Below are 15939 nucleotides of genomic sequence, written 5' to 3' on the forward strand. Positions count from 1 at the left end.
CTATGCTACCTGAGTTTAGTGGCCTTATCTAGACTGGGATGTGGATAGGTAGGAGCCACTGTCCTTTTTTTTTTCTACGCCTTGACCAGTCTGACCATGGCCCTGAGGCAGCAGAGGGACCCTGGCTGAACCCAGCAGGATAAAGGCATTCCTTCCTTTTTCACAGCCTTTCCCTGACTCACCTCCTCATAGTAATATCCAGGTGGTTCCCAGCCAATGAGCCCTGGAAAAGCAGCTGTCCTCAGAGCTGGAGGTCACTGTGCGGTCAGATTTATCCTGTAGGCAGGGCACTGCTTCCAGGCTGTTAAGGAACTCTGAATTCTCTTTTGAAATACCCATGCAGACTAAACATGGGCATTTCCTAAGCCATGGAGAGCACTTCATAGTGAGTGGAGTTATCATCCGGCCTTGTTTCTACCAAGCCTGGGACCTCTCCTGTTCACCTGGACATTTGGTCAGAAAAGTCTTAGGTGCCTTACCTATGAGAAGGGGCTGGAGCCTCAGGGAGTGACCTCCTGGAAATCCTGAGGAGAGAAGGGCCTCCATTGTGGCCTGTTCACACCACAAGTGCCTGCCCAGCTTTGGCCATGTTGCTAGAGGTGGAACCAGGCATGAGCTATAGGTTGGAGCTTCCCAGACCAAGTCCACAGAGAGATCCTTTCTTGTTCCAGAAAGCCTGCATAGTGGGCTCTTGTAGCTCCCTGTCTAGGGTATCAGAGCTGGTGAGTGGGTTTAGCCAGCCAGCTCCTCTCCAGGGCTCTTCTCTGAGGGCCTGGCAGCCGTGCAGTCTAGCACAGCCTGGTGGTGTGGACGTGCAGGCCTGCGGGTGTCCTACCTGTCCCCCACATGGGAGCCTCGTCATCTCGCCTTCGTGTCCCAGCCCAGTTTCCCCCGCCCCCCCAGGGCCTGGGAGCCGCTTTCCTGTTTCATTTTGGGCAGGAAGAGTGAGGTCGTGTTGTTCTTCCCCCTGCTGCCGGCTCAGGCTGTGGGAACAGTTCTCTGAATGCTTTCCTGTTTGATACCCTATGAATGCAGCGAGGGGAACAGGGAGCAACGAGTGAGGCGTGGAGCCTGTGCGTGCAGGGAGTGTGATGAGCCTAGGTCTCTGGCTCTCATGTCTCTGGCATTGGCACCCAGATCAGGGGTGAGCATGCTGTATGTGTATCAAGGAGGATGAGCAAAAGGGAGGCGAATAGCACTGCATATACTTGGACTCCATTGGGAGCATCTGGTGGGTCTATTTTGCCTCGCAGAGCTGGGAGCATCTGCTCAGCTTTTTGTCAATGGCTCATTTTATTCATCATTTGTTCTCCATGGGGGATATGTCTATGGTTGTAGAGAGAGGACTGTGGCAGCTTAGGACCATCTTTCGCTTTAGAGAAAGCCAGGCATGAAGTCGAGACTGGAAACTCCTTCATTAGTGCCTCAGCCAGAGAAACCTGGACCCAAGGAAGGCCACCCCTCCCAACTCCCCCCACTGCAGTCTTCAATAAACTCCGGCAGCCCTGGGCAGACCAGGTGCCCAGACTCAGCTCTCTTGCTCAGCTGCTAGACCCAAGTCCAAAGACCAGTGCCCTGTTGGAGCTGGAAAAATAATAGGGGAGCCTGGCCTTGCCCATCTAGTCCTGAGTCTAGGCCAGCCTACCTAAAATTGTCAGGAGGAAAGACCCAGATGTCATCATGGTTCAGAGACCCTATTCTCCAAGAAGGGAATCTTTTTGAAATGAAGAAAACAGGCAGGATTGTTCCCTACCCCCAAATTCCTGAATCCCTTAGGCTGACTCCAGAGCTCATGATCTTCAGAATTGAGGAGAGAAAAGGGGGATAGATTTAGGTCAGGGGGCATATGCCCCAAGGAGTATTGGTTGCATAAAAGGAATGGGGAGCCATAGCCAGCCTCCAACCATCATGCAGGGAAGGCTGGCCTAGACTGAGGACTAGATGGGCAAGGCCAGGCTCCCCAAAGACTGGAGGGGGACAAGGGCCTGGAGCACAGAGGCCAAGCTCAAGTGTATGCATAGGTCCTGGGGGTTCTTGTTGAGCAGCTGGCAGGAATATGAAAAGGAGAGAGAGGAGGGGGAGAGGATATCTACTCAGCCATCACAAAGACAGGACCCAAGAAGTAATAAACTCCTGTACACATCTGTTCCATATTATAAATACACATTATATACAAAATAATGTTATAAAATGTAGAAAGGTCAGTGCTTCTGATTCTTAAATTATCGAAATACTAGACTCCAAAATAAACTACAAAAAAATAACCCAAACAAAATAAAAACTCATATTATTGATTTCTGAAGATCAACTGGGGGCAGTAGTGGGCATGGGCAGAGCCCCAGCTCAAGGCCACAGGAATGGGCCTAGGTGATGACGACACCCAATTTCTCTCTCACTAGAATTTCCAGCATCACTGCTCTGAGCTCCCCAGCAAGGCCTGGCTGGCCCCCCACCTGTCTACTCACAAGAACCCAGAGACACCCAAGGCTGGAGGCTGTGGAAGCCAGGTAAGGCTTACTAACATCCTCACCCAGAGGGCCTGGGCCAGGGAGAGGCTGGGTGATGTTATGAGCAAGGCCCATATTGCAGTAGCTGGAGGCATGGGGCAGAAAGTGCTCCTTTCGCTTCGGTCGCTCACCTCACCTGCAGGGCAACTCCTGCCAAGAGCCGCACCCGATGGTTTCCTGGCCCACAGATGGCCCTGCCCTTACTGGCCTCCTCTCTCCTCTCTGATTTGGACCCAGCTGTCACCATGGAGCCTAGGCCAAAGGCACTTTTGGAAACACAGATGCCAGTAGAGGCCACAGCAGCTCAAGGCCTCACAGGGCCACTGCCACTCCCTCTGGAAAATTGGTCAGAGCCCAAAAGGAGCCCTTTGAAGGCCACCGCTGGCGGGACAGGTCCAAGTGGCACCTTTCCTCTCCTCTGTTCCCCTGGCCGGTGTGGCTGCCAATCTGATGCCAGACAAACACCTGAAGGTGTGCAAGGTACTGCATCTCTTGGCAAGTTCACAGTCTGTCCAGTTCATGCCATTCCCTCTTCCTCCTGAGAGCAGCACGTTGCATATTAAAAATGTCCCATCCAGGATGCAATGTAAACAATGCAGAAGGAAGGTCTAGCTGCTGGGCAAAGCTGGGATGTCCTGGGAGGCTCCTGCCTTATACCTGGAGAGCATGTAGAGTGAGGGAATGGGTTACCCTATGGCATGAGCCCACCCTCCATGGCTGCCCTAGGCCTCTCTTGGAGAAGCCAACAGGGCAGGTGAGGTGAAGGGAAGGTAGGGAAGCCCTACCCGGTTTTCTGCCCCAGCACACACACATGCCTGGGAGCCTGTGCGCATAAGGTGGGCCAATAGAGGAAGCCAGGGAGAAGGGGCAGGAGGGGCACAAGGCAACCACCCTCACCCCCCAGCAGCTGGGAAGCAGTGCCTGAAAGCTGGCCAGGTGCCACGGCTGCCCAGCCCAGCACTAACACAGTGGGAAGAGACCAGGCCCGGCTCACTAGCACGGTTCCTGTTTCACACCCTCTGTGGCAACAAGGCCAGCAGGGACCCAAGGGACAATGAACCTGGCCTGCCAAGGAAGGGTCCTGACCCACCCCAGAGTGGCTCCTGGGGTCAAGAGTAACCAGGCCACTTTCCCATCCTCAAAAGGCAGGAGGACACATGCTGGAAGGGCAGATGAGCCCAATACTCACCTCTGTGGCAATGACACATTCATTCCTCTCCTCTGATATCAAACACACGGACTGGTACATGGAGTCCCTGGGGGAGCATATCGCTGATATCCGACACTCTGGTTTTTCACTGAGGGAACACAAGACAGGCCGCTGAGGGAGGGATTGATAGAGGGTTATGGGGAGGGTGGGGGCATTAACTTGGACCCTGGAGAGCCAAAGGGCACTGGCAGAAGTAGCTCTGGGAGAAGACACGGGGACTGGGGAGCAGTTAGGAATAGGCCCCTAAAAGAGCCACAGGACCCCCAACTTCATTGGAGAGTCTCCAGACTGGCAAAAGCTAGCACTGCCACTAGAGGCAAGCCATGCCATAGAAAGATGGAAGTCACAAGAGGCACAATGTGAACACTTGACATTTGTGAATGAACGGATGAATGAATGAATAAATGAAGGAATGTGAGAGAGGCACAAAAGACCCCTGGCAGAAATCTTATTGGAAGATCAGTAGCAAAGCCCCCTATTTGCTTAAAAGCAGTCAAGGGCCTGGTGCCAGCCTCCCACCTGTCTTGGAGGAGCCCAGGCAGTACCTGGCAGGGGTCCGTGGCCAGGCCCTGGGCCTCCAGGTGCTGCTCACCTGTGTAACCGCAGTGGTGCCTTCTCCCCTAAGCTCTTGTCACTGTGGGAATACTTCCCGGACATGGTCCCCCGCCCCAGCGGTCCTGGGGCCAGATTATAGTCCAATGTGTGGTTCTGCTGTTTGCCACAGTTGGACTTGTCCAGGCCACAGTCCACTTCCAGCTCCTTCTTCTGGTTTGTGTTCTTGAGCTGGGCAGCAGGGATCAGGTTGTCCTTCTGGAAGTCTGACAAGTTGTTCATGGCCTCCCTGCTGCCGTCGTCTGGCCGCCGAAGCCGCAGCTGCCGCACAGCCACTGCCACCATGCCCAGCAACACCAGTACCACCACCAGCCCCACACCCAGGGAGACAGCCACCCAGGGGAAGCTGGGTGGCATGCTCACAGGGAACTCGCAGTGGCTGCCCACAAAACCATAAGGGCAGTTGCAGACGAAGTTGTCCGGAGAGGGGCCAGTGTAGCAGGTGGCCCCATTGTAGCAGGGTCCCGAGGCACAGGCATCACTAGGTGTCCGCACTTCACAGCGCCGGCCAGAGAAGCCAGCAGGGCAGGTGCACACGAGCCCATTCTCCAGGTCATGGCAGGTGCCGCCATGGGCACAAGGGCTGCGGGCACAGTCGCTGATATGAAGTTCACAGTGGGTGCCTGTGAATCCAGGACGGCAGCGGCATATGCGGTTCGGGCCTCTATTCAGGCACTGGCCCCCTGTGGGTACACACAGGGCACAAGTCAGCAATTGCCTGGGAACCTCTCTGGTGCAGAGGGTGAGTGCTCCATCCCAGGAATGAGCTCAGGTCTTCCTGCCTCCATGAATGCAGCCAGCATTTACAGGTCCCACTACAAAGAGCACTGCACAAAGAGTCAGGAGACCTGGAGTTGAGGTGACCTTGGTCACTACGCTTCTATGAGCTTATGTATAAAAATTACTGGGATCTCACAGAGCTTTACAACAGAATCAGACAGATATGCTTGGGTTTGAATCTCAGCTATCTCTAGCTGGGGATCTGGCACCTGTTGCTTTACCTTTTCTAAGCCTCTGTTTCCTCATTTGTTAATTAGAGTATAATGCTATCCCCTCCATAGGAGATCTCTGAGGGTTAGGTGGGATGATGCATGATGGCAGAAGCACATGCCTGGTATATAGTAAATGCTCAAATAAATATAATTATCATTGCTTCATTTAATCTTTGTAACCACATGAAACACAGAAGACTGTGTTTCCTATTCAGTGATGAAGAAACTGGCTCTGGGGAGCTAACTAAGTGATTAGCCAGATAGCAGACTCCATCTCAGCCCTCTGACCCGTCTCCAGCTCCTAGAGCTTATTTTCTGCACGGTGTTGTCCGCCTGCCTCATCAGGGGTCACCAAGAGGCCAAGGAGACAAAGCTAACCAGCATACTTTTCATCGCAAAAGATGCTGAACATTCTCGATTCCTTGTGCCATACCAGGCTCCCCTTGGCCGTGGGGTGAGGTGAAGCTTTCAGGAGCAGGGCCCTGACCACACCAGCCTCCCTCAAAGAGCGACACAAAGCTTCCAACATCCCTCTCTCTAGCCCAGGACTTCCTGGGGAAGGTCAGAGGCCACCACAGCAGAGTCAGGGCTCTGACACAGGACTAGGAAGGGAAGCCACACAGGGTGCACACTACTCCTAAGCCATGCACCCAGTACTAACCTGCTCCTTTTCCAAAGCCACCCTACTAATCAAGCAAGCTCTTCACCATCCAGAGCAGATAGGGACCCATCTCAGCCTGTCCAGAGTGACAGACGAGTCTTCCCTCCTCTCCTGACCCTCCTTTATCAGACGGCTCTCTTGTCCCCGGGGCTGGTACACCAGGTTAGCAAGGCAATAGGACGCACCATTGGCACATGGATTGCTGGTACACCTATCCACTTTCTTCTCGCAGTTGGAGCCAGTGAAGCTTGGGGGACATTCGCAGGCATAGCTGGCACCCTGGTTGCGCTCCCGGCAGGAGCCCCCATTGAAGCAAGGGGAGTCAGCACAGCTCAAGGTGCTGTGTTCGCAGTGCAGGCCATAGTAACCCGGAGGACAGAGGCAATGGTAGCCATCCTCTTGGTCCTGGAGAGAGACCCAAAAGGGGCCAAAGTCATACCCTGGGTAGCAAGGATGCATGGCTGGGAATTAGGCCCCACCTGCCCAGAATGCCTGCCCATGGCTGCATATATATGGGCCGCCTGGGGTAGGGACACTTGGGGCACCACCTGGCCAGACTTCTGCCTTCCTGTGCTGGCCTGGGCCTCACCTTACAGCTGCCTCCATTGCGACAGGGGTTGCTGTCACACTTGCTGAGCTTCAGCTCACAGTCCACGCCAGTGTAGCCTGGGCGACAGATGCAGGTATAGCTCCGCTGCCCACTGTTGGAGCACGTTGCCCCATTCTTGCATGGGGAGTGGTGGGTGCAATAGTTGAGATCTGTAGAGGCAGGAACCAACCAGCTGAGCAGAGTAAGAGAATTGTCCCCACCTCCAGGTTCCTTGTAGTACAAGTTCATTGCCCATGTTTGGCCCAGAAGCCTCAACTCAAAGTCTTCCAGGCCCAAATACCCTTCCTCCTCTCCTAATGAAAGCATGTATATTGAAGTACCTTGAACCACATCTGACCAGTGCAAATCAAAGGTGAAAAACACAGAAAACTAACTGCCTGCCAAGTAAGCTCACAAACACCGGCAGGTAGGGTAAAATGAAGGTTAGGAATAGGAGTAGATGGCAAGGCCACGTGTTGAGGAGGAAGTCCGTAAAGGCTTCATGGAGGAGGGGCAGCTGAGATAAGCCTGGAAGGGGAGATAATATTTTGACAGGTGGAAATGGTAGAGAGGAGGCAAGAGCCACCACAGGTAGTGATCAGGCATTTTTTAAAGGGGAATTCGTTACAATGGTATTTTGAAGTATTAGTATTTGTTTTCTTATTTGAGAAGGACAAGGAGGGAGAACCAGACAGAGTAAATATAAAGACTGTGAGGGCTGTGTTTGCCTGTGATGAGTATATGACTATGTCACTTAGGAGCAAATGTGGGCAGAGGAAAGAGAATGGGCAGGAACCAGGGTGTGAATGTGTGTGTGTATGTGTGTGCAAGTGTGTGTGTGTGTGTGTGTGTGTGTGTGTGTGTGTGTGTGTGTGTTTGGGGGAGAAGGGGAGAAAGCAACACACACGCACAATACAGGGGCTGAATTCCAACCCCTTGTTGGCCAGCAATTCAGGTCCTAGGCAAGTTCTTTCTATCCTGGCAAGCCCCCTGCCCACCCTACTTAAGCTTGTGCTGGTGTTTCCATGGCAGCAGCCGTCCCATTTGACCCTGAAAATAGGAGGAACATGCTGCAGTTGGCTCACAGAATGAAGGAGATAAACGCTCCCTCCCCCACACTTGGGGCTGGCAGATCCCTGTATAGCTAGAAGAGTGACTGGCCCCACCAAACATCAGAAAGAGACTGTGTGGGCTCAGGCAGAAACAGCCCACACCAAGAAGTCAGTTAGATGTCACTCCACCCAGAGGCCCAGCTCACACAGCCTCTAGGCAGCTGGTGGGCACACCCCACCAGACAGCTGTTTAGGGGAGAGTTATTCAAACAGCCCTGGCAGGTAAGCAAACACTTAGGGGATTAATAGGTAACTATGAGGTAGAAAGAGGAACTGAGCCCAGCATCCCTCTCTCTTTGGCCTTATTAGAATTTATGAGTATGAGCTCCAGGCTGCCAATTTCTCAATCTCCTGGCTTTTCCAGCCACCCTGCCTCCCCAACACCTGAGGAAGAAGGACCCACCAACTTATTCTAGGCCAGTTGTAAAGATCATTAAAAGTCCCAAGCTCCTTGAAGAATAATGGAGAAAGCCAGCTCAGTAGTCAGCAAGTTAGGGTCCAGATGATAACTCTGGTTCTCACCCCTTACCCATCTTTCCCATCCCCTCTGCATCCTTTCTTTGCCCTGACTCACCTTGGTCACAGAATAGGCCTCCCCAGCCCTCGTCACAGGTACATTGCCAGGGAGTGGTGCAGGTGCCATGACGACAGCCATTGTGGGGGATGCATTCATTGCATAGGCGGCCCTGCCAGCCTGGGCGGCAGCTGTGGAACAAAAGAGAGGCTGAGGGTGATCTGAGGGCCTGGCAAGGGGATGCCCCCTTCCCACTTCCTGTCCCCTACTCACATGCACTCTGCTGGCTTGCTGCAGTAGCCATTCTGTTCATGACAGCCAGAAAGACAGATAGCTGAGGAAAGAAAATAGGGCTGGGTGAGGTTGGGATACCAATGACTCTGAAGCCCCACTTTCTCTCTCCTGGCTTTGGGGGTGCCCCAGCTCTCTCGGGCTCACTTCCCACTCCTGGCCTTCCAGAGGAGCCATGGGTGTCTTAAAGGGAACCAGTGGCACAGGGAAGGAGAGTCCAGGCTAGATAGAATGTAATAAGAGGGTCCTTGTGGGCTTTGGCACAAGGGGGAGGAGCACTAAAAAGACAGAGATCGGAACCCAAACCTGTTCTAAGTATCCCCAGCTATTTCTGAGGCCCAGCTAGTGGGCAACCCAAAACTACGCTGTGAGGGAGGCAGGCTGTGGTGAGAAGATGCCACTGTTTGTTTTCTTTTTCTTTGCTCAGGGGACCCTCCCCCCTCCAGGCAGGCAGGAAGAAGCTTGGCTGCTTACGCTGGTCGCAGTACTCCCCAGTCCAGCCGGGCAGGCAAGACAGGCTGCCATTTGGCTGGCACACGTAGTGGCCGAAGTGGTCATTGCGCTTCTTGCACAGGCGTGAGCAGCTATCCCCATAGTAGTTGTCACCGCAGATGACCCGGTAAGAGTAGCTCAGCCGTGTTGGGAGAGGGCCGGTCTGCTCATCCAGTAACCAGTTCTGGCCCACAGCTAGAGAGCCCTGAATGGTGATCTTGCTGATGAGGGCATTCGGTGGCATGGCCTCTGAAGGGGCAGAGGGCCAGGTCAAGGAAGGGCAGCCAAGGGTGCCAGCAACTGCTGGATCAAAACAGTTGTCCAGATGACCCCCTCCTGCCAGCAGGCAGAGGCCAGAGGAACCCAAGGGTCCCATTGCTTAGTTCCCCTGTGTGTGTGAGTGTTCAGGGGGCCTGATATCATTCAAAGAGGGGACAATAGAAGGATGTTAAGATATCCCAGGGTTCTGGAACCAGATAGGCAGAGGAAAGAGGAAAAGAGGTCAAAATGGAAAAAAAAAAAAAAAAGAAAGAAAGAAAGAAATGAAAAGAAAAAAGAAAAGAAAAACTCTCCATTCTGGGGAAGACCCTAGAAACAAGGGGTCCTCTGGTGCCCATTCAGGGGTTCTGCCCTCAGAGATGGGTAATGCTTTTCTTTTTCCTTTTTAAAGTGAGAATTGTTGTGCTGCTGAAATATCCTTTTCCTCTGTGTCAGAACAACATCCCAAAGCCATTATTCCCTTTCCAAAGGAGCGGAATTCGCGAAAGGTGTAAAATACAGGAAGGGGCCCGTCAGCGGCGCTGGCAGCTTCGGCCTTTTCTCACCGCCGTGCTCCCCGCGTTCCCACGCCAAAAATAACCCGCAGGAAACGCAATTGTGCTCAGAGTCCAGGCAGCAGGCGGAATCCGAGCGTCCAGCGCGGGGCGCAGCTCCCAGCCTAGCTAAGCGTCCTGCCCCCCCACCCCCCCACCCCGCACTTCCCCCGCCTATTATTACTGGTTAACTCTTTCGGCACTGCGCCGTGTCGCCCCCCTGTGGCTGCGGAGAGAGCTACTCACCTGGCCGCAGGTCGTCTCCCGGCGCGTGCCAAGCTTCGATGATGAGTGAGAAGGTACCCTGCGAAGCGAAAGGAGGCGGGGAGAAGACAGAGATGGAGAGGTGAGCAGGGGGGAGGTGGTGGTGCCTTGCGGCAGCGGGTTTAATTATTCTAATTGCAGGATACAGTTACTGCGCCCGGGTCAACATAACGGGTCTGCGTGCGGCATCGCGCGCGAGCACAGGAAAGCGGAGAACTCCGGGTAGGAGGAGGGTTGAGGGATTTGGGAATGTATGCGAGAGCCATTCGAAGGTGGGGGAAGCGCTGGTAAGGTGAGTGATGGAAACCGTATCCCAAGAGCTGGGAGAAGAGAGAGTGTAAAACTGGGAAGAAGGAGAGTGGCGAGAGCCTTTCCGAGGATGAGGTCCCGTGAGAGAGTCGGAAAAAAAGGATCAGAAAAGAACTCCCCTTGTTTTGCCTTGTTTTGTTTTGAAGAGGAGCGAGGAAATCTGGGGAGAGGGCTTTGGTCCCAGGGAGCCCCCTTCTCTCGGCTTTATCGTGACCTCCCAGCGCTCCCAGACTTTGCTCACCGGCCAGGTAAAATTGAAAGGCAATTGGAGAGGGTTGCGTCCCCCGCCGCTACTGTCGTCCCCGACGGCGAAGGAGTTGGTGCCCAACACAGGTGTGGAGACGCTGCCGAAGGTGCAGGGACCGGGCGAGAAGACCGCCTGGAAGTGCATAAGGCAGACGCGGAAGAAGGTTCGGCAGCCGGGTTCGCACGGCCGCCCGCTGGCCAGTACGCCGCGCTCGTTGGCAAACTCCCGCAGCTGCAGCTGGAAGACTCCGGAGCCGGCTGCGCGCTATTGCACAGGGACGAGGGAAGGAGGGAGGGGAGCCATCAGCTCAGCGGACGCCCGCGTTTCAGGCCCCGAGCGCGGCGGGAGGGGGCAGAGGGGCGCGGGACGTTACCTGCTGCCAAAGTGCCACCAGAAACAGTAGCGCCCAACCAGAGGCGCTACGGGACGCGGCTGCCATTCCCTGGGGCGTCGCTCTTTCCACCCGTCCGACCTGAAGCCGGCTCGGTTCGGGACGCTGCTTCCCCGTGCGTCCACCCGCCGGAGGAGTCTCTGAAAAACCAGGCTCCGCTCGGGGCTTTCCTCCCGCCTCGCCTTCTCGCTAGCTCTGCTCAAATTGCTGCGGTAGGTAATCCAGGTGAGGGCGTCTGGGCGGCGGCCGCGCTGAGGACGTGTCCTCGGGCTAATCCTGGGGCTGCAAGCCGGCTAGTGCCCGGGTACACTGCACTGAGGCGGCTTGAGCTGCGGCTCTTGGCCTTGTGTTCGCAGCTTGCGCTCAGCGCCGCTACTGAAACCTGCGCGCTCGGGAGCCTTCCTTATATATATTGGCTCCTCTCCTCGTAGCCTGTCACTCACTCATGGTCACTCTCCCCTCCCCTCCGGGCCTCTTGCTGCTACAGCCCCAGCGCCGCCCGGAGGGGGCCTCCGCCCCCGCCATCCCCGCCATCCCCGCCTCCCCCCACTCCCCGCCAGCCAGTCAGGCACAGGTCCCCGCCTCTCCGAGCCGCTCTCAGCCTATGGGTCCCCCAGCTCTGCTCGTGCGGAGAAGACCAGTTCTCCGCAATCGCAGGGTTACGCGCGGAGACCCCTGCAGTGGGAGAATCACTGGAGGGCCGGGAGAATGGGGCGGGAGGTGAGCGAGTGGTTCCCGGATGGTCGTGCGGGTGGAGACACTGGGGAGTCCCCGTGGGCAGTGCGTCTGGCGGCAACGCTAGTTACCTGCAGCCCTCGAGCAGGTAAAAAAGACTTATATCCGGAAAGTGAAACCAGCGCCAACGGACTCCGATCTCCTTCACTGAGCTTCGGGAGCCCTCGCCTGATCGGCCCTCAACCTTCGAGCGTCCACCCACCATGAGTCCCCGGCACAGCAGGGAAGCCAGCGGGCACATTAATCTCTCTGTGACCACTTGAAGCAAGGATAGGGGCCAAGCGTCTAAGACTCAGGGGCTCCCTCCCTGCACCTGGTGGGCGTCTCCCTTCTTATTGCGGGAGGCGTGTCCAGCGCGTGCCTGCTCCCTTCTAACCCCAGCCTTGGCTTGGCGCGTGCCTGCCCCAAGACGCCAGATCACAGAGCTGGGGGAAGGGGGCGTGGTCCCCGAAGTAGGAGAAGGGGGGCATCAGCTGTATGGTAATGAGGGTCTGGCCCCACCTCCAGCGCCTCCCCTCACCTGGGTTCAGCTTTTGCTCCCGCGCCCACCATCTACCCCCCAACCTAGCAGCCCCAAGCCCCCTCCCGCGTCCTGTCGCTCCCTTGGGGAGCTCTTCTGGATCCAGACTTGGCTCCAGCCACTGGAGAGTCAAGATGAAGAAGGGCTGAGGCCGGGCAGACCTGGGTTCTCTCCTCATAGGGCGAGATGCAGAGTGGAACTGGAAGCGCGCGAACTCATTTGAGTTTCAGGAGGCTTCACCCGTCTCGCCTTCGCGGCTCCCGCGGGTGGCCCCACTTCTCCGAGCGGCGGCAGTGCAGCTGCTTTCCCGGAACCTGGCGTGATCCCCGGAGACCTTAGACTGGGGAGGGCCAGCTTCTCCCAGTCTCGAGGGTGCCGGAGAGCTCTCTCTCTGCGACGCCGAGGGCGGCGGGGGCCCTGTAGCTTCAGCTGTCAGCCCTCCCGCACAGCGATGGCTGTCGTCCTGCGATAAGATCGGCGCGGGGGGAGTAGGGACGCGGCGCGGGCCCGGGGGAGGATGGAGAGGGGGGCAGGTCGGAGCCTAACAGCTGCCTATGCCGAGCATGGTCTGATTTTTTGACTCGGGGTGGTGGTGGAGGATTGGGGAGGGGGTGGGGGAAGGATGAAAAACAAGAGGTTGGGAGCGTGGGTTGGGGGAGGGGCGAGGTGAAGAGACGGGCTCCGGGGTCCCCCACGCACGGCCACCCCTCCCAGCCACCATCTGGCGCGAGCGGGTTGGCGTGGGGAACTGAGGTGGGGCGGGGGCCGGCAGATGGGCCCAGGCTGCGCTCCAGAGTTAATGTAGGTTATGGGCAGGCGGAGTCCCCAGGCCCTAGGGAGGGGGGAGCCCAGGGCTTGCCTCCCAGTGAATCTGATAAGTGGGTTTCTCATCCTCTCTCCGCCCATACTCTACGGGTCCCTGGATCTACCTAGGGTGGCAGAGTGCCCCTCATTCTCCTTCGAGTTGACATCCAGCCCTACCTAGTCTGTCCACTTCCCCCCAAATTCTGGTCTGAGAGTTCATAAAAACTTAGTTCTTTTCTGGCGCTGGCACTTGCCGGACTCTCAAGAGAGACATCCAGTCCCACAGGGGGCATCTTGTTCACAGTAGTAGATCTGGAACATTCTCTACCCCTCATACGCATCCGAATTTATATGCCCCAAAGCACTTTGCAGTCAAGGACCAAACAAAAGTGTCATCATTACCTTCAGAGACACGAAATGCAAGGGATCCCAGAGATGTAGAAATCCTCTGACCTAAGGAGGAAAGGTATCACCACCATCAAAAGGCATTTATGAAGCACCTATCTGAAGTTCATTATTGTGCCAGGATGCCTCCCTTGTCCCTAAGTACCCACTAGCGCTCCAATCTGCTGGGGTCCAGCTTTGCCCTCATTTGATGAGTAGAGGGTCGGGCTGTGGGCAGGGAACCGAAATGCAAAGTCTGCACAACTGGGGCTCCTCCCTTTTTCTGCCACTGACAACTGCAGACAGAAGAACTAAATACGGGTACTGGGAGCTCCCAGGAGCAGGAAGCTGTGAGGCAATCGGAGGCTGCAAATCACTGGGGAGTTGGACCCACGTGGACATCTGCGGACCCTGCTGCTATCCAGACGCTGGCCCCACAGACCTAGGCTCCCGCGGGCTGATTGTGGGCCCTCTGAGGAGCCACGGTTCCTCACCCCGACTGGCACCCGAAACACTGCCCAGAGTCCTGAGCCAGAGCAGAGTCGAGGCCTGGCTCCATGCGAGGCCCACGGCCTCTGCCCCAGGAGCCTTCTGCTTTTGCCATCCTCTCCGCTTCACGGCCGCACACAGCTCCACAGCAGGCAGAACCTGCACTCCGCGGCAGAAGCGCCAAGGTTGTCTTCCAGCTGTGCCCCAAACTGACCCCCGGTTATTGGGGTGCGACAGGGGCCGCGTAGAGCCTCGGGATCCCTCCCCCAACTAGGTAGCCTATGCGCCCTCCGCTGGGCTGGCGGAGCAGCTTGGAGGCCTCCAGCGCCGTTTTGTCCACCCCACCTCTCCCCTACACCCCCGGAACAGCGTTCTTGTGGGGCAAACTGCACCCAAGTAGGAGCGCGGTGGGGGCCGGGCCACAGCGCCCACGGGTCAGACCAGCGGCCGGGGTAGTTAGCCTGGATTGGGCGGGGCACTTAAGCCTTTAGGGGTGCCACTTGCGGTCGCTGTGGAGAAGGGGCCACGTGCAGGGAGCGGCGGCCAGGGAGCTGCACAGAAGGCGGGGAGATTTGCAAACTGTTGCTGCCACATGGCTGCTCCATTCGATCCATTCACATTGAAATGAGGCCGGCGCGTGCCTCATCTGCCGCAGGGCGCTGCCACGCGTCAGCCCGGCCCGCCGCGTGCCAACTGGGGCAGTGGGGCTGGCAGGGCCTGCCAGCCGTGGGGGCGCAGCCCGGGCCCTGAGGCCATGAGGGGGGAGGTGGAGGGAGCCAAGCTACGCTAGCCGCTTAGGCGCCGCTGTTCCGCGGACCTTGGCCCTGCAGTTGGGAGAGAGCAGACGAGAAAGGACCAGGACGGACGGGTTTCGGAGGGGGGCCAGGATCGATGCCGCCGCTCCCCGCAGATGCGCCCCGGCAGCGCTACTCTCCATCTGCCGCTGCTCGCACCTGCCGGTCAATAAATCGATTTTACAATTTAATGCAGCAGCTTCCCGCCGGCCTGGGACAGATGCCGCCGCAGAACCACCTCCGCCCTCTCCCCTCCCCTCGGGGGGCGCCAGCGGTTAGGGCCGGGATTCCCGCTCGGCAGGCGGCGCCCCGCGGGGCCTGGTTCGCCTGTCACTGGAGTCACTACAAGGAACTGCCTGCTCTGGGTCTTTCCCGAGGGACAGGATAGGTTCCCCATAGGACAGGCCTGAGACGGGAGAAGAGAGGAAAATGATGACTTGGTGGTGGCCTTGAGGACTCATTTGGGGGCTTCATGGTGGTGGTAGGGGAGGCAGAATGCAGTGGCTGATAATAAGATGTGAGAGCCCCTGTGAGAGAAAGAGGAAAGAATAGGAACTGGGGCATGGTCGCAGAGAGACACTGAATTCTGAAGAACCTTCATGATGGAGATGGGGAGGGTTGAGGTAGAAAGGGGCCTCTCCCCAACCTGTGGTTGAGTCTGCTGAATAAGCATGACATGGACATGGCTTTTGGCACTTCCCAATCATGTGGTCTCGGGCTTGTAATTTAACTCTACACCTCAGTTTTCTTATCTGTGCAATGGGGATAATAATGATAGTGACCTGGGAGGGTGACTGTGGGACTAAATCTGATTATGCGTCGTAGGGTCCAATAAACATTAATTTCTTTTCCCACAGGTGACATCCTGACAGTCAGGGGTAGACTTGGAGTAGAGGGGAGGTCTCTTACAGTAAGTGAGTTCCAGAAGGAAAGGAAGGAAAAAAGAGCTAAATACAAACAGCCATAAGGGATAAGGTGAAAAAAGAGATAAGGAAGCCAGGCGGGTCATTGTAAGGAGATGGACCTTGTGGAAAACTTCACGTGTGAGGGTCTTTTATGGGAAGAGGATGTGACAAGGTTCTTACCTGGAGGGAGAAGACTGGAGTTTTGAGAACGGGCTTGGAGAAGAGAGGAAGGTTTGGAAGAACTAATTGTCCATGGCCTTGGCCTTCCAGAAATGACCCTCTGGCTAGGGCCAAGTGTCCGTCTC

The 15939-nt window shown here is 56.3% G+C and overlaps 1 protein-coding gene across 2 annotated transcripts; it reads right to left on the bottom strand.

Annotated features, from left to right (window-relative positions):
* Window positions 1–2071: 2071 nt before the first annotated feature.
* On the bottom strand, window positions 2072–11521 carry DLL4 (delta like canonical Notch ligand 4). 2 transcript variants are annotated; one of them, XM_006920476.2, is made up of 11 exons: window positions 10986–11521; window positions 10607–10876; window positions 10039–10096; window positions 8963–9229; window positions 8471–8531; window positions 8258–8388; window positions 6572–6741; window positions 6168–6387; window positions 4310–5012; window positions 3697–3805; window positions 2072–3164 (listed from the first exon to the last, which is right to left on the bottom strand). In XM_006920476.2, the coding sequence occupies exons 1-11, from the start codon at window positions 11049–11051 to the stop codon at window positions 3159–3161; spliced, it is 2061 nt and encodes a 686-aa protein (XP_006920538.1). In that variant the 5' UTR covers window positions 11052–11521; the 3' UTR covers window positions 2072–3158. The 2 variants fall into 2 exon arrangements, with proteins under 2 accessions (XP_006920538.1, XP_024894733.1); XM_025038965.1 differs by having other exon boundaries at window positions 2072–3805.
* Between the last annotated feature and the right edge of the window lie 4418 nt (window positions 11522–15939).

This window comes from Pteropus alecto, unplaced genomic scaffold, assembly GCF_000325575.1.
Source record: "Pteropus alecto unplaced genomic scaffold, ASM32557v1 scaffold86, whole genome shotgun sequence".
NCBI classification, from domain to species: Eukaryota; Metazoa; Chordata; class Mammalia; order Chiroptera; family Pteropodidae; genus Pteropus; species Pteropus alecto.

Excerpts from the sequence above, each read along its gene's own strand:
- DLL4 (XM_025038965.1), bottom strand. The coding sequence starts at position 11,051 with ATGGCAGCCGCGTCCCGTAGCGCCTCTGGTTGGGCGCTACTGTTTCTG. Across the intron at positions 10,097-10,606 it reads CTTTCAATTTTACCTGGCCG|GGTACCTTCTCACTCATCAT; the intron begins GTGAGCAAAGTC and ends TTCGCTTCGCAG. Across the intron at positions 6,388-6,571 it reads GCAATGGAGGCAGCTGTAAG|GACCAAGAGGATGGCTACCA; the intron begins GTGAGGCCCAGG and ends GTCTCTCTCCAG.